General features: G+C 47.6%; 1 protein-coding gene across 2 annotated transcripts in view; it reads right to left on the bottom strand.

Annotated features, from left to right (window-relative positions):
* Positions 1-25733, bottom strand: part of STAB2 (stabilin 2) — a 147793-nt gene that overhangs the window by 7467 nt on the left and 114593 nt on the right. For both annotated transcript variants that reach the window (XM_046646193.1, XM_046646192.1), the window contains 16 exons: positions 25096-25236; positions 23346-23405; positions 21860-22036; positions 20441-20530; positions 18161-18307; positions 16840-16896; positions 15594-15720; positions 14113-14262; positions 12283-12387; positions 10878-10985; positions 8988-9181; positions 7697-7838; positions 4905-5038; positions 2889-3051; positions 2640-2746; positions 535-654 (listed from right to left, as the gene is read on the bottom strand). In XM_046646193.1, the coding sequence (XP_046502149.1) occupies positions 535-654; positions 2640-2746; positions 2889-3051; positions 4905-5038; positions 7697-7838; positions 8988-9181; positions 10878-10985; positions 12283-12387; positions 14113-14262; positions 15594-15720; positions 16840-16896; positions 18161-18307; positions 20441-20530; positions 21860-22036; positions 23346-23405; positions 25096-25236 (2022 nt within the window). The remainder of the gene's footprint in view (positions 1-534; positions 655-2639; positions 2747-2888; positions 3052-4904; positions 5039-7696; positions 7839-8987; positions 9182-10877; positions 10986-12282; positions 12388-14112; positions 14263-15593; positions 15721-16839; positions 16897-18160; positions 18308-20440; positions 20531-21859; positions 22037-23345; positions 23406-25095; positions 25237-25733) is intronic.

Consider the following 25733-nt stretch of genomic DNA (forward strand, 5'->3'; position numbering starts at 1 on the left):
ATCTGCGGTGCGCTGAATAAACATGGCCAGTTCACTTCCTCTGTGCACCATGACACGAGCAAGGTTGGTGTGATAGATTGAATGCATCTGTGGCCCCGGTTCCTCACTGCTCCCTGTCTCCTTACCCTTTGCCATGTAACTCTGAGGACCTTCCGGTCTGATTTTGGGCTCAGCCACGTGGGCCAGTGGCATATCAAATGTGACTAGACAGGCTTGAAAAGCGCTGGCAGGTCTGGCCTCGCTCTCACCACTTCCTGCCCTCGCCAAAAGAACATGCCCGGGCTAGCCTGCTGGAGGCTGAGAGCTCTGTGAGCAGAGCCCCAGACAGGCCAGCCTAGATGTGCCGATGGCCAGCCCATCTCAGGCATGTGAGTATGTCTGACCAAGACCAGAAAAGCAGTGCCACCTGCCCTGCAGAGTGTGAGCTAAATAAATGTGTAACCACTGAACTTTGGGGTCATTTGTAACAGCCTTGTTGTGGTGGTAGATAAGCCATAGCTAGTCTGCAGCACAGACACCAGCAACCCGACTCACCTCATTTTCCGCCAGCCCGCTGTTCTGTGGCACGAAGAGGGTGCTGCGGATCGACAGGTTAGTCAGGCGCTTCAGGAATGCCTGGCCTCGGGCTGAGCTGTTGGAATAGGCCAGCACTTCCTGGGGAGAGGGAGGAAGTGATCAGATGGGCCAGCCCTGGTTTGTGAGGACCCGGGTGACTGGAGAGGGTCACAGGGCATCACCCGTCTGGGCATATTCCCGACATTAGCCCCAACTCAGGCTGCCACCCCTCTGCTGTTTCTTCTGACTGCCCCTCAGAGAGTTTTAGGAGCACTTTTCCTTTTCCACGAATCCTATGGCTAAGTCACAGCCACATCACAGACCATTCTCAACATGGCGGTCTCTGCAGTCAAGTGAAATGTTAGTCAAATCTTGAGTCACCCCTTGTTAAACCCTGCAATGGCCCCCACGTCACTCAGAGGAAAAGTCAAAGTCCTTACAACGGCCCATGAGCCCAAACCATCTGGATGCTGTTGCTCCTCTGACCCCGCGCCCAGTCGTCCTCTCTCTCGTTCACTCTGCTCCAGCCACACTGGCTTCCTTGCTGTTCCTCAAAACTGCCCGAAACACTCCTGCCTTTCATCCTTTGCCCGGCTCTTCCCTCTGCCTGGAATGCCCTTCCTCCGAATCGGCATGGCTGACTCCCTCTCCTCTGTTCACACTTTACTCAAATTTGCCATCTTCTCACTAAGGCCTTCCGTCATCACTCTGTGCCTGATGGGGACTGTGTGGTGCCCCCACCCCCTCCCCCCGCCCCCACTCTGCTTTTTCCTCCATAGTGTATATCACCTTCTAGCATTCAATACTACTTACTTGTTTATTGTGTTTATTGTTTATGTTGTTTATTTTTTCACTGATATATCTCAGCACATAGTGAGTACTCAATACATACTCACTGAGAACGTTTTAAGAAATCACACTATCCAGTTCAACTTTGTCATTGTCCTGATAGGACTACTGATGCCCAGAGCAGTTAATTAATTTGCTGAAGGGCGCACAGTCAGTGGGGTTTGTTCTGACACTGTCTTTTCTCTGAAATGCTGTTACAAGCCATGCTCTCACGCAGCAGAAACGTTGGTTTGGGTGTTTATCTTTAGAGTATTTACAGTAACTCTGATTTTTAGACCATTTAGATGGATACCTTTGGTCTGTGGACAAAAACTTATCATTTTGTGGTCCTTTGTCTAACTTCTGCTCTGATCCTGCAAGCCCTGTCCTTATGCTCAGTGCCCCTCCTTAGTGTGTCCTTGACCTTACTAAGCCTCAGTTTCTTTAAAATGGGAATAATAGCAGAAGTGACCTCATAAGACTGCATGAGGATTTATTCCTTATGACAAGTATTTATTGAGCTCCTACTGTATACCAGCCACAATCAGAGACAATCCTTTCCCTTATGGAGCTTACATTCTGTGGACTGGTGCAAAGTGCTCTGACGGGCTCAGGACAGTGTCCAGTGCAAAGTCAGTGCTCAGGAAATGTTAGCTCTGGTTGGTATTATTCTTAGCTCTGTTCTTTGGTCAGTCAACACCAAGTCCTTCTCCAACTGGGGCTTTCTCTTCATTGGACATAACATGGAGAATACTGAAGTGACTGGAAAGGCAGTGCAAAATGCACGTTGACTCTGTGTTGATAATTTGGCTCCTTGAGTGATCACCAGGCAGCCTAGCTAACTGCGCCACCCTGTCCATGCAGACAAAAGAGCATCTCATTCCAGCAGATCAGACTCTTGTCCAATAATACTCGCTAACACCAATATAGCATGTTCCATGTGCTGGCCACAGGTCTAAGTGCTTTGCAAATATAAACTCATTTCATGATCGCAGTGACCCTATGAGGTTGGTGCTATCATCATCTCCATTTTACAGATGAGGAAACTGAGGCCCAGAGAAGAAAGGAACTCATTTAAGGTGATGCAACAGGTAAGTGGCAAGCCCAAGCTTCAGATTTAGGCACTGTGGTCCAGTGTCCATGCTCTTAACCATGACGGTGAGCCATGGCCTTCTCTCAGAGACTCCCCTCTCTAATACCTGCTTTGAGGCAACCTCTCCTTCCCGGAGGTGAAAGCAAGCAGACACAGCACATACCGTCAGAAAGTTCGTGAGTGAGGGCAAGGACATCAGGACCTGCAGCAGGTTCCCACTGCACGAGAAGCCATCGCCCACGTAGCCCACCTTGCAGGTGCAGTTCACATCTGGAAGGCAGGGGCACACAGGGTCCCACGCCAGTGAGGCAGGCCTGGGCTGCCCCAGCTGGCCCTTGGAGATTGGCTGGCCAGGCTGAGGGTCGCTCAGCAGCTGCCTAGCCTGGATCTGGAGTGTAGCTGGGGCAGTTACCTTTCATCCGGTAGCAGAAGACGTCCCACGTTTCACTCTTGTTTCTTGGTCCATAGTCCACTATCCCAACGACTCCGGAGCCACAGTTCTGGGAGGAGAAGGCTGTGGGGTAGGCAACCCGCCCACTCTCAAGCCAGCCTGCTGAACAGAGGTGGTACTTGGCCTACAGGGACACAGATTTGACCATGGGTCAGCTGCAATTTCATATTTGTTGTGGGTCCTTTGGTTAATGTCCAATTCCCCCATCAGACTGTAAACTTCATGGAGTCAGGGATTATGGCTCATTCTGCCTGTTGTACTCCTGTGCCTGGAACATAATAGGTGCTAAATTTTTGTTGATTGAGCCATTGGATGGGTAAAAGTAGTACCCTCTCTTTCTTGTAGGTGCCTGAGTCCTTCCCACTCATTTGTCTTTTCTCTGCTCTTGAGAAAGGATTTGCTATCAGCCATTTACCCTTGGGTACAAATTCTCCTGCTTATGGGTTGATAGAACTCTAATTGATTATCACCACCATCATTATCAACATCATCACCATCATTGTCACCATCAGCATCACCATCATTGTCACCATCATCATCACCATCATTATCACCATCACCACCATCATCATCATCACCATAACTATCATCATCACCATTATCATCATCATAACACTTATCGAGAGCTTATTCTGGGCCAGTTTCTGTTGCAATTGCTTTTCATGTGTCAACATCTTTAACCTTCATGTCAACCTTTTGAGATAGGAACTTAAAAAAAACCTCTATCATATAATTGAGAAAATTGAGAGTTAAGTAACTTGCTCAAAGTCATACAGCCAGTAGCAGAGCTTAGATTCAAACCCATACAATCCACTCCAGAGTTCTTAATCTTAACAATTGAGTTCCTACTGTGCACCAGTCACTGTGCCATGTTACTTTCAGTCCTTATACAAACATGCCAGGTAGGACAGAGGTTTCAATGGCTTGATCAAGGCCACACAACCAGCAAGTAGGAGAGCAGAAATTCAGATGCTCTACGATGCTGGATCCTGGCATCAAAAGCTTTGTTCCTTGGTAAGAAATGTCAGGTCTAAAGAAAGGTAGAGAGAGTTGGTAGTGATGGAGGTTGGAGGAAGGACCCTAAAATCATACCATGTATGCAGTCACTTTTTTTTTTTTTTTTGCTGAAGAAGACTCGTCCTGAGCTAACATCTGTTGCCAATTTCCTCTATTTTATATGTCAGCTGCCACCAAGCATGGCCATTTACAGATGTGCGGTATAGGTCCTCTCCTGGAAACCAAACCTTGGCTGCTGAAGTGGAATGCACCAAACTTAACCACTAGGCCACCGGGGCTGGCCTGGCAGTCACCTCTTCTGCTCCCAGTGAGTGATCACTAGCAGGTAACTCCAAGATGCTGGCCTTTCTACATGGGCATGGCTCCTTTAGAGGCCATGAGAGTAGCCCTGGCTGAGCTCCCTTTCTTACGTGGCTGTGGCTGAGACCCGGGGCAATCCCCATTTACTCCCTTCACAGCCCCTGCAGACACAGGGGGCTCCAGCTGTTCCAGAGAAACTCAACTGCTTTGTGGGTTCAGGGGGATCCTAGGCTTGTGGTTATTGATCTCTTCCTGCTTCCGGCTGTGAGGTATGCACTCCCAGTCCGTGCCTCTGCCTTGGTGGTTGAATGTCATGATCGAGAACAGACTTTTGGAATTGGGGCTATTTGAATACTAGAGCTGCCACCTCTTGGCTGGGTGACATTGGGCACATTACTTCATCTTTCAGAGCCTCGGTTTCCCTATCTGTAAAATGGCAATAGGGATACCTACCTCCAGGGCTGTTATAATGATGGACAATGATGCCAATGAAGCACCCGCACCGTGCCTGACACATAGTAGCTGCCCAATGGACGTGACGAATCGGTATTGATCCAGGAGCTCCCTGGGCTCCCCTCCAAGAAGGTAGCAGTTAAGAAGAAGCTGCACGCCCTCCCCTGAGGACCCTGCCTGCACGGTGCCCACCAACTGGGGACCCACCTTCTGGGCGTAGGAGAGCTGGTTGTAGGTTGCCATGGTAGCAGCTTCGTTGGCACAGGCCTCTCTGGCCTTGTTGAAGGTCAGCTTGTACTGGCCCAGCGGGGAGCGTAGATGGAACACTCCAACGGTGGTGTCTGGAAGGGAAGGAGAGGAATCGTCCTTGTCAGCCTGCCAGCTGGGCAGCGCTTCCCTCAAAGGACGTTCAAAGTGGAAGGCCAACTGTATCCAAGGGCGTCTTGGGAAGCACTCACCTCTGAGATGTGTTGAAGTGCATCGTTTAAAATATTGATTTCTTTTCTAACTATAAAAGTGGCACGTGTTCATTGTACAAATCTGGGCCACACAGAAAATAAGAAAAGTAACAAACAAAAATCACCTATAATCCGACTCGCTGGAAACAATCATTACTTCATGGCTAGCATTTTGGCGCACTTCCTTCCAGAATTTTTACTTTGTTTTTTGTAACTTTTCATTTTGGCATAATTTCAAACTTTTCCAGTCTTTTTTCCCTATTCATTTACATATCACATATATTACAAATGTGGCAGCATACTGCAAGTAGAGTTTTTAGAAATCTTTTTTTATAACAACATTAAATCATAATTATTTCCCAATATTATAAATTTTTGCTGGCAACATGATTCCTCCCTGTTACCTTGGGGTCACGGCCTTGATAGGATGCTCTGTCTCCTCCTCATTGCCCCCTCCTTCTCAGCTGACCCTTGAGAATTCTCTGCTGTCCGTGCTGTCCCCCCAGAAGAAACACCTTGCCAGCTCCTCTGCATTTGGCTCAGTTCAAATATCTTTCCAATCTCCACCGTAGTTCCAGGCCTCTGTTAGGCTTCTCTGAGGGAGGACTCCCTCTCTCATCCTACCTACAGATCTTTCCCTTCTCTGACTACTCTTTAAAAAAATCTTTTTTTATTGTGGTAAAATATATATAACATGCAATTTACCCTTCTGACCATTTCAAATGTACAATTCAGTGATATTCAGTACATTTACAGTGTTGTGCAACCAGCATCACTATCCATTTCTAGAACTTTCCATCATTCCAAACAGAAACTTGGTACCCATTAAATAATAACTCTCCATGTCCCCCTCCGCCCAGCCCCTGGTAACCTCTATTCTACCTTCTGTCTCTATGAATTTACCTATTATAGGTACCTTATATGTGTGGAATCATACGATATTTGTCCTTCTGTGTCTGGCTTATTTCATGTAGTATAATGTTTTCAAGGTTCATTCGTGTTGTAGCTTGTACCAGAGTTCCATTCCTTTTCAAAGCTGAATAAAATCCATTGTGTGAATATACTACATTATGTTTCTATATGCATTTGTTGATGGACATTTGGGTTATTTCCACTTCTGGCTATTGTGAATAATGCTGCTGTGAACACGGGTGTACAAATATCTGAGTCCCTGCTTTCAATTTTTCTCTTTTCTTTCTCTCTCACTTCACTTGCACCATCAGCATAAGATAAACTGTTGTCTTCTATCTTATGACTTTCTTTTCCTGGCCTTATTAATTAAAAAAATTTCCTCAACTATATTTGAGGGGAATCTCCTTTCAAGGGGACAGTATCATATATCCTATATATTTCCCCCGCATATATACATCCTCTATCTCACCCCCAAAAGGGATTTGAGGTGTCTTAGGACTTTACGTATGTTATGGACTGAGTGTCTGCGTCCCCCCAAATTCATGTTGAAATCCTAACCCCCAATGTGATGGTGGTAGGAGGTGGGGCCTTTAGGAGGTGATTAGGTCATGAGGGTAGAGCCCTCATACATGGGCAGATGCCAGAGAGCTCTCTTGTCCCTTCTGCCACTTGAGGATACAATGAGAATATGTCAGTCTGCAACCCGGAAGAAGGCCCTCATAGATGCTACCATGCCGGCACCCTGGACTCGGACCTCCAGCCTCCAGAATGCACAGAAGTAAATTTCTGTTGTTTATAAGCCGCCCAGCCTATGGTACTTTGCTGTAGCAGCCCGAATGGACCAAGACAGTACCCAACAGATGTTAAGTCAATACTTATTGAGATGTATAAAAACTGCCTCGCTAAAATGACCAGGTCTGTAACACAAACCAAACCAGTCAGAGGCATCTGATAAACCTGATAGGTCAGAATACACAGTGCCCTGAATCACTTTCTGAACCACCGAAGTCCCTTCTTGCCCAGGCTCAGAATTACGTTTGTCGTCCTTTTTTGGCTTTCCCCCATTAGCTTTTCAATGTCCTATCTCCCACACTCTGCACTTCTACTTGGCTTTTTACTTTATTGTGTGTTATGATTCTTAGTTTTATTATACCTGTGGGTTTATTACAAGCCATTCAAATCATCCTTGGACGTGAATGGGATGTATGCCAACTGATGTGCTTATGTGCAATGGGATATGTGCCAATCAAAACGGCTGCTAAGAAATTGCTTCTGCATGTGGCAGGCACTTCCTCTTTGTTATTGAAAGCTTAAACTAGGCTCCTTAGAGTCAGTTCCAGTCAACAGGTGCAAGGGTTACTAAGCAACTTGGGGAGGGCACATATCAGGAAGATTCACGGTAGCTGACCTTTGAGCTCCCTTCTGGTTCTAATGGCTCAGGGTCCATTACTGGGTTTATTCCTCCCCTCCACGGCAGAAGCCGGCTGCCTCCTGGGCGCTGGGGCCTGGGCAGTGATCAGGCTGTTTGGACCCGGTTTTTAATTTTTTTGTCCTTTTGCTCTTGCACAGGTCCCTTCCCCAAGCCTGAAGCCCAGGGGCTTTGAGCCGGCAGTCCCCAGCCCCACTGACCCTGGAAGTGGAGGTCGGCACAGTTGGCGTCAGCGTGGCACTGCCCGTTGTCCTGCAAACAGCGATCAATGGGCAGCTGCTCCGGCTCACAGTCCATCCCGGTTCCCACGTAATGACTTTTACATTCACACTTGTGCTTTCCCTGTGGGGAGAGTGGGAGAAGATTAAAAAGCCCCCTCTCTAGGACCCCAGGACCCCCGAGAGTTCTGCGGGCCGCCCTCCTGCATAGGGGATGCTCAGAAGGACCAGGAAAAATGCCTCTGCTGTCCAGGGGAATTCAGTTGCTGCTTCGTCTTGCTTTTGTACAGGTTCACGGTGAAACACCATCCTTTACTTCTCAGCTCCAATGTGGCTGCCTCCGAGAGACCCCACCTTGCCCTCCCTAAATAAAAGAGCTCTCTTGGTCCCTTGTATCACATTGGCCAGATTAATGTTCTTCATGACTCTTGGTTCCCTCTGAAAGTGTCCTGTGCATTTCTCTCTGCACTGAGCACTGTCCCCTCCCTCTGCTCGTATATAAGCTCTTTATCGCGACATCCCTGGTACCTGCAACAGCACATAGTGGGTGCTTGATCACCGTTCGTTGAATCAATGAAGGATCTCATTTATCCTCACAACAGTCCTATGAGGTCTGCATTATTATTCGGTCCACTTTGCCAATGAGGAAACTGAGACTCAGAGAGATTAAGTAGCCAGCCTCAGGCCACACAGCGTCTAAGTCCAGGAGCGAAGTCTCAGAGGCTGTCTGACTCTGAGTTCACGTTTATAACCTTTATCACCCACCATCTTCTCTTCCCAACAGATAAACAGGGCAACTGGGCACCGATTCTATACTAAGAAGACCTGAGTGAGTGTCCAAACTGCACTTTTCCTGACAGTACCTACCAACTTTTTTGGTTTTAATGAACTTTTTATTTTGAATAATTTTAGATTTATAGCAAAGTTGCAAAGATAGCACAGAGAGTTCCCATAGACACCTCACCCAGTTTCCCCTAATGTTAACATCTTCCATCACCATAGTGCCTTAGTCACAACTCAGAAATCAGTGTTGCTACATTACTACGACCCACAAAAAAGACTTTCTGTGGATTTCATCAGTTTTTCCTCTGATCCTTTATCTGTCTAGGATACCACCTTGCATTTAGCTCACAGACCTAACAGGAAATAGACAGAGGTGGGAAGAACGCTTAGAAGAGGTCAAAGGTAAGCAGAGCCCACGGCAGGTGGAGAAGCAAGGCTGAGCGAGGCCCGAGAAGCTGCTCCCAAATTTCCCCAGGGAAGGGAGACTCACCGGGCCCGTCATCCTGCAGGTGGCGTGCTCATGACACCTGCCATTGAGGCCGTCCGCACAGGGGTCTATCTCTGTGCAGCTGCGCCCGTCTCCCTGGTAGCCCTTTGGGCAGCTGCACGAGACCTTCGTGCCCTTCTGGGAGCACTTGGCCACCGTCGCACAGCCCCCGTTGTTCTGTTTGCAGAAATCCACAACTGCAAGAGCAGGGGAGGGAGGGCTCAGTGAACCACCGTCTGTGTCACTGGGGCTTCAGATCAGGGGCACGGGTCACCCTAGGACTGGTGGCGCTGGGGAGTAAATGGGCCCCGACATGTCGGCGCCTCTCCCGCTCTGTGATAGCCTTTGCAAACACTGACATCCTGTGGCTAATACCCTCACAGACCAGGCCTGATGGCCTCTGTCCCCCTCTGCTCCCATGTCACATACGTTTAGGCTCCACTTTGGTAGTTTTCTGAATAAGTTCGGGTGTTTAATGTTAGGACAGTGTGTGTGTGTGTGTGTGTGTGTGTACCGTTAGCACACTATTGAGCACCTTGTGGGATGGACACTGTTACCCCCATTCTACAGATGAGCAAACTGAAACTCAGGGAGCTTAACTGACCTGACAAAGGCAAAACAGCTCTAAGGCGGCGGCCTGGGACTTACACCCAGTGGGTTTGGCTCCACAGCCCGTGCTTTCCCTACAGTGTTATGCTGCCTCTGATCACCTTTTTTTTCACAATCCCCCAAATTTCAACCCAATAATAGATTAGCTCTAGCCTCAGGAGTAGCTGGAGAGCTGTTTGATTTCTCTTGCCTGCCTTTTTGCTGGAGTTGTGACAGTCACTTGAGACCCTGAGAGAATGGACATGAGGACAAAAGACCCCTCCTCAAGAATGGCACAGCAGAAAGACAGAAACTGTGTCTTTACTGCCACTGTTGAGCGCTCACCCACTTCTGGACTGCCCTGTAGCAGATTACAAAGCGGCAGGTATAGCAAGATCTCATTTTTGTAATGAAAGTCTGTATCTCCACATGAATATTTATTCATGAAAACAGTTAGAAAGTACTTGTGGCCAAGACTGGCAGCTTTCCCTTGATACCTACTGTCTTCTTTTTCTAAAGTAATAGATTTTTAGCTGGCCTCATGGTTGCCCAACCAAAGACCAGATTTCCCAGGCTCCCTTGCAGCTAGGTGTGACAAATGATGATGGTCCAGCCAATGGGATGGGAGCAGACAGGATTTCAGCAGCTTCTAGCTGTATCCTTAAAGGGAATGAGGTTTGCCTCGTTCTTCTCTCTCTCTATCCTGCTGCCTAGGATGTGCTTATGGAAGTGGCCATCTAGGGCCAGGCAAGTGAGAGATGGCAGAGCAACAAGATAGAAGGAGGCTGGGCCCCCAGATGACCTTTCAAAGTGAAACCCTAGGTTGCCTCCATCAAAACTGTTATTTAGAATAAAAATAAGCATCTCAACCCCTGTCTTGTTTATGCCACTGTTCATCTGGGTCGCCATGAGGCTGTGTGGCTGAACCTATATCCTAACTGCTAAAGACAGACACTTTAATGTTCAGAATGGTTCTCACTGAGTGGTGACAGTATGTGTAGGTTTAAAATTGCTGTTGTTTTTTAAATACCGTAGTACATTTTCTGAATTTCTTTAAGTACAACTGGATGACTTGTAGCATTACAAAAACACTACAAAATAAAGTGCCTCACAGTTTGCAAAGCAGTTTCAAAACCATGACCTGGGAGGTAGGCAGGTCAGATGTGAACAAACCCATCAAGCTGCAGAGAGGGGAGGTATTGCCAAGCGGCCCAGGCAGGAAGTAGAAGGGCCAGGCTCTCTGACCTGGTCCTGCTCTGCTCCTGCGCCACGCAGCTGTTTCACACATGCTCAAAGGGGACCCACCTGTGCACGTTATTCCGTCACCTTCATAATTCAGCTTACACTCACACGTGTTGTTCTCCTTACAGGTGGCATGAGCAGAACAAGGAGGAGTGCACACTGGGGCCAAAGCTGCAAAGCAAAAGGTCACCATTCATCCTGCACTGTGGTATGAAGAGCTGGGACCCACCTAAGGCATCTTCCCCAGAGTCTCTGAGCTCCACTGTGTTTCAGAAGTGGCCCCTTGCAGCGGGAGGATGCACGTGACTTGCTAAGGTCCCCCAGCCTGGAGATTCTGAGAGTCCAGAATTACTCCTGTATATTAAGACATTATCTCTACAACATTATCCAGATTAAGATGCAAATGTGTTACCTTTAGGGACAACCAATTAAAACTTTATACTTCAAAATTTGCTAGCAGAGATGAATTTGACTGCTTACCTCTCCGGCCCTAAGGGCAAGGGGTTCAGATGGAGATGGTTATATTGGGGGAGAAGTTCCATGGCCTTCTGAGGGCACCAGTGAGCCTGGGAGAAGTCTGGAGCTTTGGTGATTGGATGGGGCTGCAGGGTCAGCAGGCGGCATGAAGCCGTGGCTGGCGGAGGAGGGGGAGGGAGGACGAACTGAAGTTAAGGGTACTACTGGGATTCTGGAACTTCAAGTTGCTAAGACCCATAGGAAGAGCTTCGTCATGCCCTTCCGACCCCAGGGAGGGTGAAATGACAGTGATTCGCATTGGATAATTCAAGCTTCACATCTCAGACCTTCCACCAGCACACAGGGCTTTGGGTATGACAGAGGCCTCACAAAACTGCTCGGTAAGGATCAAGATTCTGATGATGGTGATAATGGTGACAACGATAATGGCAGCTACTGTGTTTGAGCGCCCACATACACTGGGCACTTCAAAACACCATCTCTGACCCTCACAACACTTCTCTCCCTGCAGAGTACCATACACTTCTAGTTATGGATGAGCACGTCAAGTCTCAGAGAGGGCGGTGTATCTAAGGCCGTTCGTCTGGTAAGTAACAGGATCAAGGGTCAGATCCCGGTTTTCTATGTGTGTTTCCTATGAAACCACTTGACCTATGTCTGTACACCTCTGGGCCCAGGACCACTATCCCAAGGGACCATTCCTGCCCCACTCTGTATCCTTTGCCTGAGGTGGTCCTTCCACGATTGCACAGGACTGCATGCTGGTTTCATGGGTTTGCATGAAATCTTTTCATCTAATTTTCATTCAAGTCACCAAACCTCCCGAGGCCTGGGGCCACACATCCAAATCAGCTTTTCCTTGTGGAAAAGGGAACACCTGCTTTGCTGGTTTTTTCAGGTGTCGCTCAGACCCCCAACCCTCAGTGGGACGCTCTTGGCAGGGCCTGCAGCAGGGTGGTGCTGCCAGCAGCTGACCACTCCCACGACAGACCTGTCTGACTGTCACAGAAGCGGCCGGTCCACCCCGTTTCACAGACACACTGCCCGGAGCCTGTGACCCCATCGTCGCACTCTCCGTGGTCCGAGCAGCCACAGGCTGTAAAGCAAATTGAGTGTGATCAGTCATCAGTGATTGAAATCCAGTCAACCTGCTCACTGGCCACCTGTTGGCTATGTTGTCAGTGTGGGAGGCACCATGCTTATGCCATAGTCATTCATTCATTCATTCAAACATTCAAAAAATAACTTATTCAGTGGCCATCATGGGTCAGACACCACCAGGCAATGAAGTTACAGTGGAAAACATACGACATAAGGCCGCTGTTCTCATGGAACTTGCAGTTTAGGAGTAACTGGCTATTGAACATGTAATTATAATATGGTGAGAGTTATAAAGACAGAAGTTGAGGGTGTCATGGGTATGGAACAGAATAGAAGGGGGAGGAAACCTTATCTGGGAACAGAGAAATCTAGTTAACAGTAGAATCTTCAAGAGATGTGCCAATTCTTCCACTTCTTGCCCCTACAACACTACCAGCCCAAGGCACCAGCGCTCACCGAGCTGGGTGCGGTAGCTTCCCCAGAGTCGGCCCTGCTTCTGCTCTTGTTGTCCTACAGGGCAGCTGGAGCAATCCTTTCTAATGTGCTCAAGACACTCCTCCATTCACAGTCCTCCACGGCTGCCCATCACACTGAGAACAGATGCTGAAGACCCGTCTCTGGCCAAGAGGCTCCTATGTTATCTGGCCTCTGGTGACCTTCAGATTTCATTTCCTTCCTCTCTTCCTCTTCTTTGCCCCTCTGCTCAGCCACCCTGGCTTCCTGGCTGTTCCTTGCATGCCCAGCTTGCTCCTGCCTCAGGGCCTTTGCACTTCTCATCTCTCTTCTAGGAAAGCCATTCCTCTAGTCTGTGCTGTCCAGTACAGTGGTCATTCGTTACACATGGCTATTTAAATTTAAATTAAGTAATATAAAAAAGTTGGTTCCTCAGTCACACATTTTGAGAGCTCAATAGCCACATGTGGCTAATGGCTACCATTCCTGATGGTAGAGTTGTAGATTTCCAGCATCACTGAAAATTCGACTGGACAGAGCTGCTGTTGAAATCCACATGCCTGGCCCCGACACCTTTCTTAGGTCTCTACTCAGATATTCCCAGTGGGAGATGTCTTTGAAAACAGTACCTCTGTTCTTTCTGCCTCCTCTTCACCTGCTTCTGTTTCTTTATAGCCTTTGTAACTATTTTTGTTTCTGTAGTTTTTATCTGTTTCCTCCCTTTGAATGTACATTCCTTGAGAGCTGGGATTCTGTCCCCTCCCCACACCACTGTAACCCTACAACTTAGGACAATTCCTGGCTTTTGAGCAAGTCACTTAAGGCCTCTTCGTGCCTCAGTTTCCTCCTCTGCTAAGTGGGGATAATAATAGTGCCGACCTCCAAGGGTTGTTGTGAGGATTACATGGTAAAACATAGCTGCCTGGCGCAGAGTAGGCACTCCACAAACGTTAGCTATGAATATTCGTAAGGATTCAGTAAACACACGTTGGTTGAATGACTGACTGAAGGAATGTGGTTCAGCCACAGCTTGCCATGGTGGCTGCCGGGGATGTGAGTTTCACTTCCAGAGATGATGCTCTTTCAGAGGATGGAAGCTGGGAACACATCCAAGGAGGGGAAAAGCGGGGGAGAGCAGGCAGATGGGAGGTGGGTGGCCAGGAGAGAGGGGAAAAGGATGCTTCCAGGTTGAGTGGATGGTGTGGATGGGGACAGGGAACACACAGCTGAACATCAGGCTAAAGCGCAGGGGCTGCGGGGCACATACGCTGACAGTCTGGTCCGAATCTCCCCGGCCAGCACAGCTCACATGCCGTCCCATTGAAGCCAGTGTTGCATTTACACGTTCCCGTGGCCGAGTACTGATCAAGACAGACACCCCGATTATTACACGGGGTATCCGGTCCTCCAGGGCAGGCTGGAAGAGAGGAAACGGCTGTGACTCAACAGTCTCCCCAGACCCAGAGCAGCTCAGTGCCCTTGTAAATGTGCTGCTAACCCATCCTCAGCTGTGGGTTCTGAACTCCATTAGCCCAGAGGGACCGTGGCCCTGGGGACACACCCACATAGTGTCGCTCGATGTTTAGGGCAAGCTGCTGGCCTACGGGATGTGAACTTCAGTGTATCTGATTGGATTCTACCTTGGAGGGTGATATACTGAACCACACACTGTATCTGGGGGTCAGGAGACCTGGATTTGAGTGGATCTGGGCTAAACAATGAAATTGCTCTGAGCCTCAGTTGTCTTAGCTGGAGGTGATGATGATGATGACACAGCACCCACTTGACCTACAGCACACTGTGACTATGGGATCAAATGAAGTACTGAGAGCATTTTGAAAATACAAAGCATGGATCCAATATAAGGATGGCCTTGATTTTTATGAATGGTCCCTTTTTTAGTGATGGAAAGTGGAAGCTGAGCTGGGTGATTGCGTGGACTCTCAGCCCAGAATTTTCTCAGTTGGACCATGATGAATGGAGCTTCCATGGTAGTTAAAACCATGGCTTCTGGAGACACACTGTAGGACCATGGGCTTGCCTCTTATCCTCTCTGCGTCTCCATTTTCTCATCTGTAAAATGGGGATGACAATGGAATCTACTTCTTAGGGGTTGTTGCAAGGTTTAAATGTATTGATATGCATGGGAAGTAGCACTCAATAGAACACATGGCAGATGGGAAGGGCCATGGCATTGGTTAGGCATCTGTTGTTGATCTATTACTGGCTAGAAGGCGTATCTAGACGCAGGAGTTTCAGGAGGGCCTAAATGCCCTTTGGCAAGGAGGCAAGAGCGGGGTGATGTTACACAGCCTCTAACAGGACGGTTTTCAGGAAAGAACGGCCCCCACACATCATGTGAGTTGAGCATCCTGCCAGTTCTTTTAGATGTATTTAAACTCACGGGCTCCTCAGTATCATGGACTAGCATCAAAAATGAAATACGGTGTTTCTAGCACCATGGGAAATGTCTTATGCTATAATGTTAAGCAAAACAGTACGGCCCACAATTACCATCTATGCACAGAATTTCAACTCTTTAAAAAACAAAATACGATGAAAGAAAAAAGTAGAAGGCAGGCTACACGACTCTTCAGAATGATTGCTTTTGGATCTTATTTGAGGAGAGTGATTAGGCGCGATGCACCCCCACCTCCCGAGCCCCCTTTACAACTTCAGTACTTTCAGAAGCTGCAGAGCAATGGCACAATCCTTTCAGAATCGCGAGGCGGTAAGAGGCGCCCTCACCCTGACAGTCTCGCCCGTAGTAGCCCTTGCAGCACCTGGGGAGCTGCATCACCAGGATGCACTGCTGCTGGCAGCCTTCCAGGTTCCTCTTGAAGGACAGGTTGTACAGACATCTCTGCTTCATGCCCTGAAGGAAGAGAGCCAACCATCCCTCCGCCCCCACTGCAGGACCTGGGCTCTTGGGCTCCAGTCCGCCCCCAGTGGAGGATCCGGGGTACTGCCGAAGTCGAAAACGGGACTCAAGGCTGTGAGCCCCTTATGGGAAAATTCCTTTCTTGGGGACATAAATAGGCAAATGAGCGGGAGAGGGGGCAGAGCTAGACTCCCGATGGAAAGATTTCTCCTCTGTCTTAAGAGGAAGGGCTTGCTGACCACTAGAGCTGTTTGCAAAAGGTGTGGTTGCCTGGGGAGGGAGTCCGGGAGAGGCAGCTTTCTATCATGGGAGGGGTCTATGGCAAGGCCCCCAGTTACCAGTAGGGAGGGTATGCGTCATTTTGTTTTGTAGGGGTGTTTCTGTTAGAGTTTTTCCTAGTGGAGTAGAGAGAACTTGGCTTTGTAATAAGTAATACAATCAATATTCAGTGAGCGCTTACTATGTGCCAAGCTCCATACCCACATTTTAAATCTTACTTTTTCTAATAACCACACACAGAATTGTTACTACCTCCATTTTACAGAGGCAAAAATGTATAGATTAGGTGACTTGCCAAAGCTTACCCCGTGGAATTTGACCCCATATCTGTGGACTCCAAATTTCATTGGCTTAAGCATTACTCTTACATTGCTTTCTGGGCTCTCATCCTAGCTTTGCTCCTTACTCTGTGTGGCCTTGGGCTGATTGCTTACCCTCTCTGAGGGGAAGTGGAGGTGATAATAGCTTCCCATGAGTGTTCTAATGAGGAATTAGGATAATGTATAAATAAAAGGCCCAGCACAGAGCCAGGGACACGGACAGCAGCCAACAGAACGCAGCTATTATTTCTGTAATGAAAATTATCTTTGAAGTCCCTTCCAGGTCTACAATTCTAGACAGTTCCTAGAAGATGGGTAGTGGGTTGACAGGTTGCCTGGGCTAAGAATGTTCATCTCTCATCCTAGGGGCCTGGTTGTTCAAAGAATCACATAAATTGGGCGTATATGACACACTCAGAGACACACAGGCACACATACGCCTACCAGAAGACTGGGGTCTGATAATGAAAGAAACGTACTGCTCTCCAAATGTTAGCACCACATTCATAATTACCTTTGGTTTAGTCCCTCTCGGGCAGCTGGGAGTACTGACACAGCTCCCACAATCTCCCTAGTATGCAAGAAAAGAAACACTCAAAAATCAAGAATATTGGAAAACACCAGGAAGTGTCCGTGGTCAATGCCTTGATGAGTTGACTAGAACCTTGATTAATCTTGACTAAGATTCTGGCTGAGATCAAGAATTTAAAAGCAAACACACTGCAACTTTGCCATGGAGAATTCTGAAGGTCTGTCTTGGACCTCGGCTCCTTGGTTTAGTTCTTTGAGGTGGGGGGTTCCCTGTTACACAGAGCTGGACCAGGGCGGTGTCACGTGGCATAGTTGCGGTGGGAAATGTGGACGCATTTGGCCAATCACACACTTCCTCCTTAGTTCTCTGATCTATACAATAGGGAGAGTAATCGTTGCTGCTGTCTGATCTTCAGGGGTTTGGGGAGGGAAAATGATGAACTGAATAGGTGTGTGTGAAGATGCTTTGGAAGTGAAGAAGGCCACAACCTCTATAGTAGAAAGGACAACTGGTTTTTCATCTCCTACTTTGGCTGACTGCTATCTGAATAATTTGGGATATTTATCGAATGCCTACAAAGTGCCAGGTCCTGAAATCAACTGGTGACAGTCTTTGCTATGTAAGTCACTTCACCTCTTTGAGACTCAATTTCCAAATCTCCCTAATAGAGCTGACGGTAACTACTTCCCTTATTGGATTCTTGTGGGTGAAAGATGGGCACTGAGTCAGATGGCTGGCTCAGATGCTGTACTCAGTAAATGGTACTGGATGGATGAGTGAGTGAAAGGTGAAAATGCCTCATACAGTACAGGGCCCAGGACAGAAGTTCAATCAATGTTGTTAAATGAATGGATGAGTAAATGAATGGAGGGGTGGATGGCATATAATTTTAGACTGAACTGTATGAAATAGCCACACTCTGTCAAATATGGCAATTTCGCATAGTTTAAGCTGGCAGAAGCTCAAAAAGTGTTTGTTGAATGAATGAGTGAATGACTGGGTGCATGGGTGGGTTTGAAAATGACTGGCGGAAGAGCTGGCACATGCTGTTTCCTTAATGGTGAGGGAATGAATGGATGCAGGGGTGGGCGGATAAATGAGAAGTGCAAGGCCTGTATAGGGCTAAGTAGACACTTGTGGATTCTGAGTCTGGAGAACACTGTCATTTGGCCCTCAGCTCTCTTGGGTCCTGGGCTCACTGAGGACCAGCCCTCAGTGGTTTCACAGCAGGGTCCATGCTGGGCCATGTGTGCTGTTCTTTGCCCCAAGGTTCTCTGACTACGGTATTGATTTTAGGACTGACCGAGATGTCAAATGTGGCAAAAGTGTCACAGCGACCTCCCAGCGTGGGATCAATCAGTAGACAGTCAATGCCGTAGGCCACGCCCAGGTCAAATAAGAGCTCCCGTTGCACAATTCTGCACCTTTGGTCATTCAGGAAGAGCTGGCCCTGAGAGAGAGAGGGAGAGAGGGGGAGAGGGAGAGAGAGAGAGAGAGAGGGGAAACAGTCAACAATCCTCAGACTTCTCTCTTTCCTTAGCTGTATAAAATGGCCAGTACCTGCAAGACTCAGCAAGAACTAAGAATACAAATATATAGACTAGCAAACACCCAGCATGTGGGATGTGCCAGGTCCTGCTCTACATGCTTTACCTGTGCAAATTCTTTTAACCCTCACAACAACCCTACGATGTAGCTCCTGTTACTAGTGTCCCTATTTACAGAGGAGGACCCCGAGGCAGTGAGAGGTTAAATGACTTGCCCAAGGTCACGCAGCCAGTAAGTGGGCGTGCAGGCATTCATACCCGGGCAGTCAGCCTCCGAGCCCACACTCTTGGCCACTCTGCAACACTGCCTCTACCCAAGTAGAGACAGTGGCAGTGGGGGTGAGGCGGTGGCACAGGGATGACCTGGCTGTGGTTCAGGATCAATTCTGTTGACGTGGCCACTTCAAGGGCATACCCCAGTTTTCTTATTTCATCCCAGAACTTGGCCTTGGTACCACCTTCTTTCCAGGATATAAAGTGATGGGCTTTAACTTTCTCATGATGATCATGTCTTTTCTCACATACTAGGCATTGTCCAAACTGTGTTTTAGATAAATTGTTTCATTTAATCTTGCAACAATTGTAAGGCTTTCTTCCCTAAGGTCCACCCAGCTAGTAAGTTGATGGACACATTTCCCCCAGAAGCAAAATGCTTTTAGAAAGTTCTGTAAAAAGAAAAAAGATAAGTCTCAGCATCTGTCGATGGGATGGGCACAGTGTGATTCAATGGGAAGAACACTGGAAACTGGTTAAATTCTTCTACTTCCACTTACATGCTGTGTGACTATGAGCAAGTCAGCAAACTTCTCTGAATTCTAATTTTTCATCAAGGAAATAGGATTACTGATTCCATTGTGTAGGGTTGTTATAAAGATGGAACTGAATAACACATCGCACAGTGCACTGAAAGCTGAATTAGCATACAGAAGGAGCAGTGGACATTCTTATTATACTTCTCTGATAGGTGTCTGCTTGGTCTATGGAGATGGTGCAGCTGACTCAAGAGTGTGAGTACATTGGGATAACTTTCCAGAAGTTGGAACGTAAAGATGCTAACACTCCTCATTTTTAGTAGTAAATTCAAAACAATTCCAATCCAAATACCAAAGGGATTCTGGCTGGTTATAAGATATAAACAGAATGTTGTATGGGACTCTTCAGAAGCCTCCTTGAAGGGAATCAGTTCAGCTGGGAGCTGCATCTCTTTTGCCCTTCCTCCTTCCTACTGCCTGGAAAGTGGACATGGTGGCTGGTGCTCCAGCAGCCATGTTGGACCTTGAGGTGACTTTGGGGCTGGAAACATGTGCGGCAGAGGAGAAGGACAGGAGGAGCTCTCCCATTGAGCCATCATACTAACTCTGAATTGGCTACCTCCAGATTTCTTTTACAAGTGAGATAAACCCTTATATATTTAAGCCACTGTCATTTTGGATTTTCCCTTATACACAAGATATAGGAGGTAGCTACTATTATCCCGTCAGACCTATCAATCACATGGAATTACAGGAAGGTAAGATTGTTCAGGAACTAGCCAGGGAAGGTAAAAATGGCAAACTGCGTTTGTTGGCTGATCTAGGTAGGCAGAGCCCAGAGCTGGCTCTGACTGCCAAGAGAGGGCTGGAAGTGAGGCCGCAGCAGGGCTGGGAAGGGAGAAAGGAATGACAGTGTGTTTCCCTCTGTCCCACTCCCTCCCAGGGAGGCGTCTCATACTGAAAAAAATGCTCTACAAAAATAAATCAATAAACAAAATACAAAGAGAAAAAGAAGGAAAGGAAACAAGAAAAAGAAAAAAAAACCACCACAAGCTGCTCTGCACAAGGGTGGGGGGCTCCCTGCCACCTGCTCCCAGGGCTTGGGCTGGCCAGGATTGCTCCACTTTCTTACCCACTTACTCACTCTCAGGAGAAGCGCCCCTGAAGGCCCTGAGAGAAAAGAGCTTGCAGTCAATGGAAAACAATGCCCATCTCCTGGAAGGGGCAGCGGTTGGGGCATGCTGGTAATGTGTTCCCAGTCCCCACCTGGGTGACAACACTCACAATGTCACTGCCAGCTCCACACTTCACGCTCAGCTCCGAACCTTGCAGGGTCTTCCAGGTGGCAGATCGGAGGAGATCCACTGCTGAAACCTGTGGGAGCGAGGGTGCCACACTTCATACCCCAAATCTGGGCTGAAGACGGGCCCGGAGGAGCCTTGCCAACAAACCATTTCAGATACAAGTTATCCAAGAGTTCTAACAATTCCAGCTCTAAAATGACAGTAGATGGAATCAAAAGGAAGAATAATCTTGGGCTCTCTAGCACAGTGGAGATTCCTCCTGTAGGGAAAGTCTCTGCCGGCCGGGCTGGTTTCAGTCACCCTTCCATCTCCCCTCTGTGCTTGGAGGCCGTGGAAGATGCTGCCTTGGTGTATGAAGATACGGCAGGATCACTGGGTTAGGGAAATGGTACAGGGCACCGCTGTGGGTAGAACTGTGTCTCCCCAAAAGCTTTATTGAAGTCCTGACCCCCGTTACCTCAGAATGTGACGTTACTTGGAAATAAGATCAGTGCAGATATAGCTAGTTAAGAGGAGGTTATACTGGAGTAGGGTGGGCCCTGAACCCAATACGACTGGTGTCCTTAGAAGAAGAGAGAAGAAGAGAATGCCATGTGAAGACACAGAAACAAACAAGGAGAAGACGGCCATATGACAACAGAGGCAGAGACTGGAGAAATGCATCAACGAGCCAAGGAACGCTAAAGATTTCCAGCGACCCCCAGGAGCGAGGAGAGAAGCGTGGAACAGATTCTCCCTCAGGACGAACAGCCTTGTCGGCACCTTGGTCTTGGACTTCTAGCCTCCAGAACTCTGGGGGAATCAATTTCTGTTGTTTTAAGCTGCCCAGTTCGTGGTAACTTGTTACGGAAGCTCTAGGAAACTCACACAGGTCCTATGGGTCACCAAAGTTAGGGCATCTAGCTTTCCTGTATTGGATAGACTCCCTCCTGGGGAGAGACGTGGGTCCTGGTGGAGGACTGACAGTGACAGGGTTTTAGCAAGATCTGCCACGTTCCTATGAGATCCTGCTTCCTGCATCACAGAAGATCAGTTCAGGGCAAACTGACTGCAGCTGGGTCAACCAGCCCTTTGCCTAGAAGTTCCGGAACTGGGAGAGGACGAGTCCATCCGGAGGAACACGGGAACTGTCAGCAGCAGCCGTTTCGCCGTGTGAAGTAGGGAAGAGAAAAAGCAGATCTGCAGTACAGGAGAGGAACGATGCTCTTGGGTATTGGTTAGAGTTGGAAAAAAAGACAGTGGCAGGTTGGAGAAACAGAACCTGCAGGGGCCCACCAAGCACAGCCAGTCAGAGGGCGGGGATGCTCGGGCCTCCGTGGAGGTGGAGACGCACTGACGCTTCCTGGAGTTGATCACCCCGGGGCAGCCCTGTCCTTGCTTCCGTGTGAAAACAAAATACCTTGGAATCTCGGATCACGTGGAACTTCAGATACTCCTCCAGCTTGTCCTTGTTGCCTTGGTTGAACAGGAAATCCTGTTGTTCCGGGGGTAGGGCTTGGAGGGCTTGGTCCGTGGGCCAGAAGAGAGTGATCGGAGTGTGGACGGGATCAGTGATGAGGCTCAGCAAGCCCGCCTCCTGAAACACAGGGAGCTGGTCACCTATGCAGCAAAGCCCAGCACGAGGCAGACAGTCCGTCTGAAGAACAGAGGCAGCCGGGGTCCCCTCCGTGCCCACCCCGGGGCTTATTGGGTCTCCGGAGTGGTTCAAGGGTGACACACTCCAGCCATTTGGACCCTCATTTTCTTAGAAAAAGCAAAAGAGAAAGTCAAATTCTGGGCTTTTGTTAATAGGAAAATAACCTTTAGCGAATATATATATTTTTGCTACCACTCCTGCCCAAATATTTTAATTTCTGGAAGACCCACTGAGCATTTTTCTCATATTTCATTTGAAAAAATGAAACCTATCAAATATAGGATACTTCTGTATATTTATAAGATTTCTAGATCACATAGACACAAAGCAGAAATTGCCAGATTAATGGGGAGGAATAATTTTGAGAACCTTCTATAAGTGGGTGCATCATATACATTTTTTCTTGGAACTTTTCCAACAACCCTATGAAGTAGGCTTTATTAATCCCTCTTATCGAGCCCCAGAGAGGTTTGCTAACTTGCTATAAAAGCCTGTGTTCAACCAGACCTGATGCCAGGTGTGGGGGTGACTAGAAGGTTTTGGGGGTGGGTAGGTGGACAAAGATTACTTTGTCTGTAACATCCCTGGAGATTCTCAGTTTGAACACCTTGAAACACCGTTTCTAAAAAGCTCCCCTGAGAGTCTGAGCCCCAGACCGTTTTGGAAATCGCTGGTCTACGCAGAGGTTCGTAGACCGTACTGTGGGGGCCACGGGTTCTTAGAGCTCTCCCCGGACTTCTCGGGTAAGTGGAGGAGAGGGGCCCTCAGAGGACCTGCTCCTTGCTGACTCTCCTCTGCATCTCTGTTTGAACAAGAAATTTCTCTATTCAATTCGTGGGAAGTGTCTCTCAAGTCAGAAAGTTATGGTTTGAAATGCCATTTCTCCCTATTTCACAGGCTCCCCAACTCTCCATCTCTGCTTCCCCATCTCCATGATGGAGGTGATAATTCCAGGTCGGAAGAGCCTAGTTACAGGGAATGGCACACCCTAATTCCTTTCCCTTGTTCCAGCCTCAAATACTTCACTTTCTAACTCAGCCAGTGTGCACTACAGAGTGGAACCAACCACGCACCATTTTGGGAATGGAGTGGCAGAGGATGACTTTGTTCTCGAGATCCCCACTCAGAGCCTGGAACAGCTGGCTAGTGCCCCAAAGAAGACAAAACAGAAAACAAACAAAAAACCCTCCCCAAACAAACCTCTCTAGGCAGGTTGTCCCCTGAGGCAACTTTTCTCCTAGGTTTTTACCTGTAATAAGTTGCTAAATTTGGTGTAGCCGTGGTTTCTTGCCACCGTTGTAAGATTTTGCTGCAAAGATAATAAGAGGGAGAATGAGACCTTTCCTTACACAGTCCACAGAGCACTTTAACCAAAGCTCAACAGAATAACAGGTGCAGGAGTCTGGCTCGTTGGTACCCACTCCAGCTCCCTGGTACCCATCCGTGCCTTTCTGCATTACAATGGCTGGGAGGCTGAGCACTGTGTTTTCCCAGACTGCCTTGCAGCTAGAGCCCCATACGTGCTGTAGGATCCACCAAGCAGAAGCAGTTGTGCAAGACTGACTGGGGGAAAGAAACCATACGAGGTGGTGGTGGCTGCTGGCGGGCATCCGGTGTCCTGACTCTCATGTCCTAGGTGGTGAGGCTGGAGAGAGGTGGCACTGGCAGAGCTGTTACAATCGGGACAGCCCTGTGGGGAAGTCGGGTGTCTTTCCTTTGCAGGTGTCCCTGGGCTGCTGTGTTCCCAGCTGGGGCACCTGATTTGAGCTCTCTGGCCTTCCAAGAGATTTGGTGATGCACTTAATATCTCAAGAAATCCTTTCAAGTTAGGTATAGTGGATTCTGTTGTCTGCAATGAGGAACCCTGGCCAATACTAACACATAACAATAAAAGTTATGATAGTCTTTTCTGTCAGTTTGTTATAGGCTTTTAATTATTACCAGCCCTGATATCAGTTCCCCTACAGTGACCCCAGTATCTATGGGTTAAAACTAAAAGCATTCATCCCCATTCTCTGCTGCTTTAGTTACACTCAAATGTAAATGTTAGTTTCTTTAGCCTCTGACTCCCTGAGCTTTACAACCAAATAGAAGTTACAAATTGGTAAAGCCCACATGGCCTCAAGCTGGGCTCCCTCTAAAGTTGAGGCTAATCACAGCTCCTTGAAGTTCTTTTACAGAGAAGTTAATGTCCAGAGAATATTAAGAAATTGAAGCTTCCCAGAGCTTCCTGGCACCAGAATCCACCATCCGCCATGGAGACAGACAGCCAAGGACAGCCATCTGTGGATTCTCTTATCTCGCCCTGCACACAGCCTCACAAGGCCAAATGCGGGCTGGTGGGAAAATGCTGGCCAACAAGGCCACCCCCCCCCCGCCCCAAGAAAACCTAATAAAAACCTCTACCCCTTTCTCAACGGGAGCTAGCAATTCCTGAGGCAGTAGTTGTTGTTTTGCTCCCACTGCCTGGCAAAGTAAAGCTGTCTTTCCTTTTTACTCAAGATTCTGTTCTCGTTATTTGGATTGGCATCAGGTCCAGAGACTGAAGTTTTGGTAACAAATTGAGAAACAGTTTCATTCCGGGTTTAGTTTTAGTGATACTTATGTATCATCTATCTATCTATCTATCTATCTATCTATCTATCTATCTATCATCTATCTATCACCTATCCATCTGTCTGTCTACATCACCTGTCTGTGTACCTATTTATCTATCTATCATCCATCTATGTAATTTCTCCATCTTCCAAATCTATGCAAGACCACCCACCTTTGTGGATGCTAAAGAAAAATTTATTAAATCCATTTATCTATTTAAAATAGTCTTAGGTATTTACTTCTTAGGAAGAATAATATTTACTAGGCTTTTACTAGTAGCTTGAGATTGAAGCAGCAAAGTTCAAATGTTTCAAAACGATGCCTCAAAATCAGAATTGAGATAATAACTGATGAGTATTATGAGCCACTCTGTGCTGAGAGATGACAGTGAGTTCACCCACCAGAATCCTTCCAGAGGCATCTTTAGGGGTGACTATCAAGTTTAGGGGAGATAGCAGTTTGTCTACGATGTGGATGATTCCATTGGTAGCGATGACATCACTGGATATGATCTTAGCTTTATTATTTATGTACACTCCATCCTGAAATCAACCAAAAAAGAAAAAAAGAAATGAGCACAAAGAAAAATAGACACAGAATCGCTTTTTTCAGAATGTTAAATCATCATGAAAGTGAATGTTTAAGTAGAGCCATGGGCAAAATCTGCAGATCCAAGTAACTTGAGTACATTTTTTATTATGATTATAAAAAGAAAACCGAGACAAGAATGTAATTTTCACCTGGAGAAGTTAATAGCAAATAATCAACCAAAACAGACATTTCACTGTGATTCTCAAATATGAAATAACAAACATAAACACTGGCTTCTCTTTCACCTGTGTTCTCTATGCCATCAATCCCCATTTCTGCCCCCCAACTCCTTTTTTCCCTTTGCAATGAATTCCACAGCCACCATCTGTTGAGGGGAGGGGAATCCGCATGGTCAAGTGGCTTTGATCAAACAGCTTCGATCAAGTGGCTTTCATCCCTCTCCAGCTTCTGACCAGTGCTGCGAAAGGCAGTTCCATTGACCCCCTGA

The sequence above is a fragment of the Equus quagga genome, chromosome 19, assembly GCF_021613505.1.
Source record: "Equus quagga isolate Etosha38 chromosome 19, UCLA_HA_Equagga_1.0, whole genome shotgun sequence".
Lineage (NCBI taxonomy): Eukaryota > Metazoa > Chordata > Mammalia > Perissodactyla > Equidae > Equus > Equus quagga.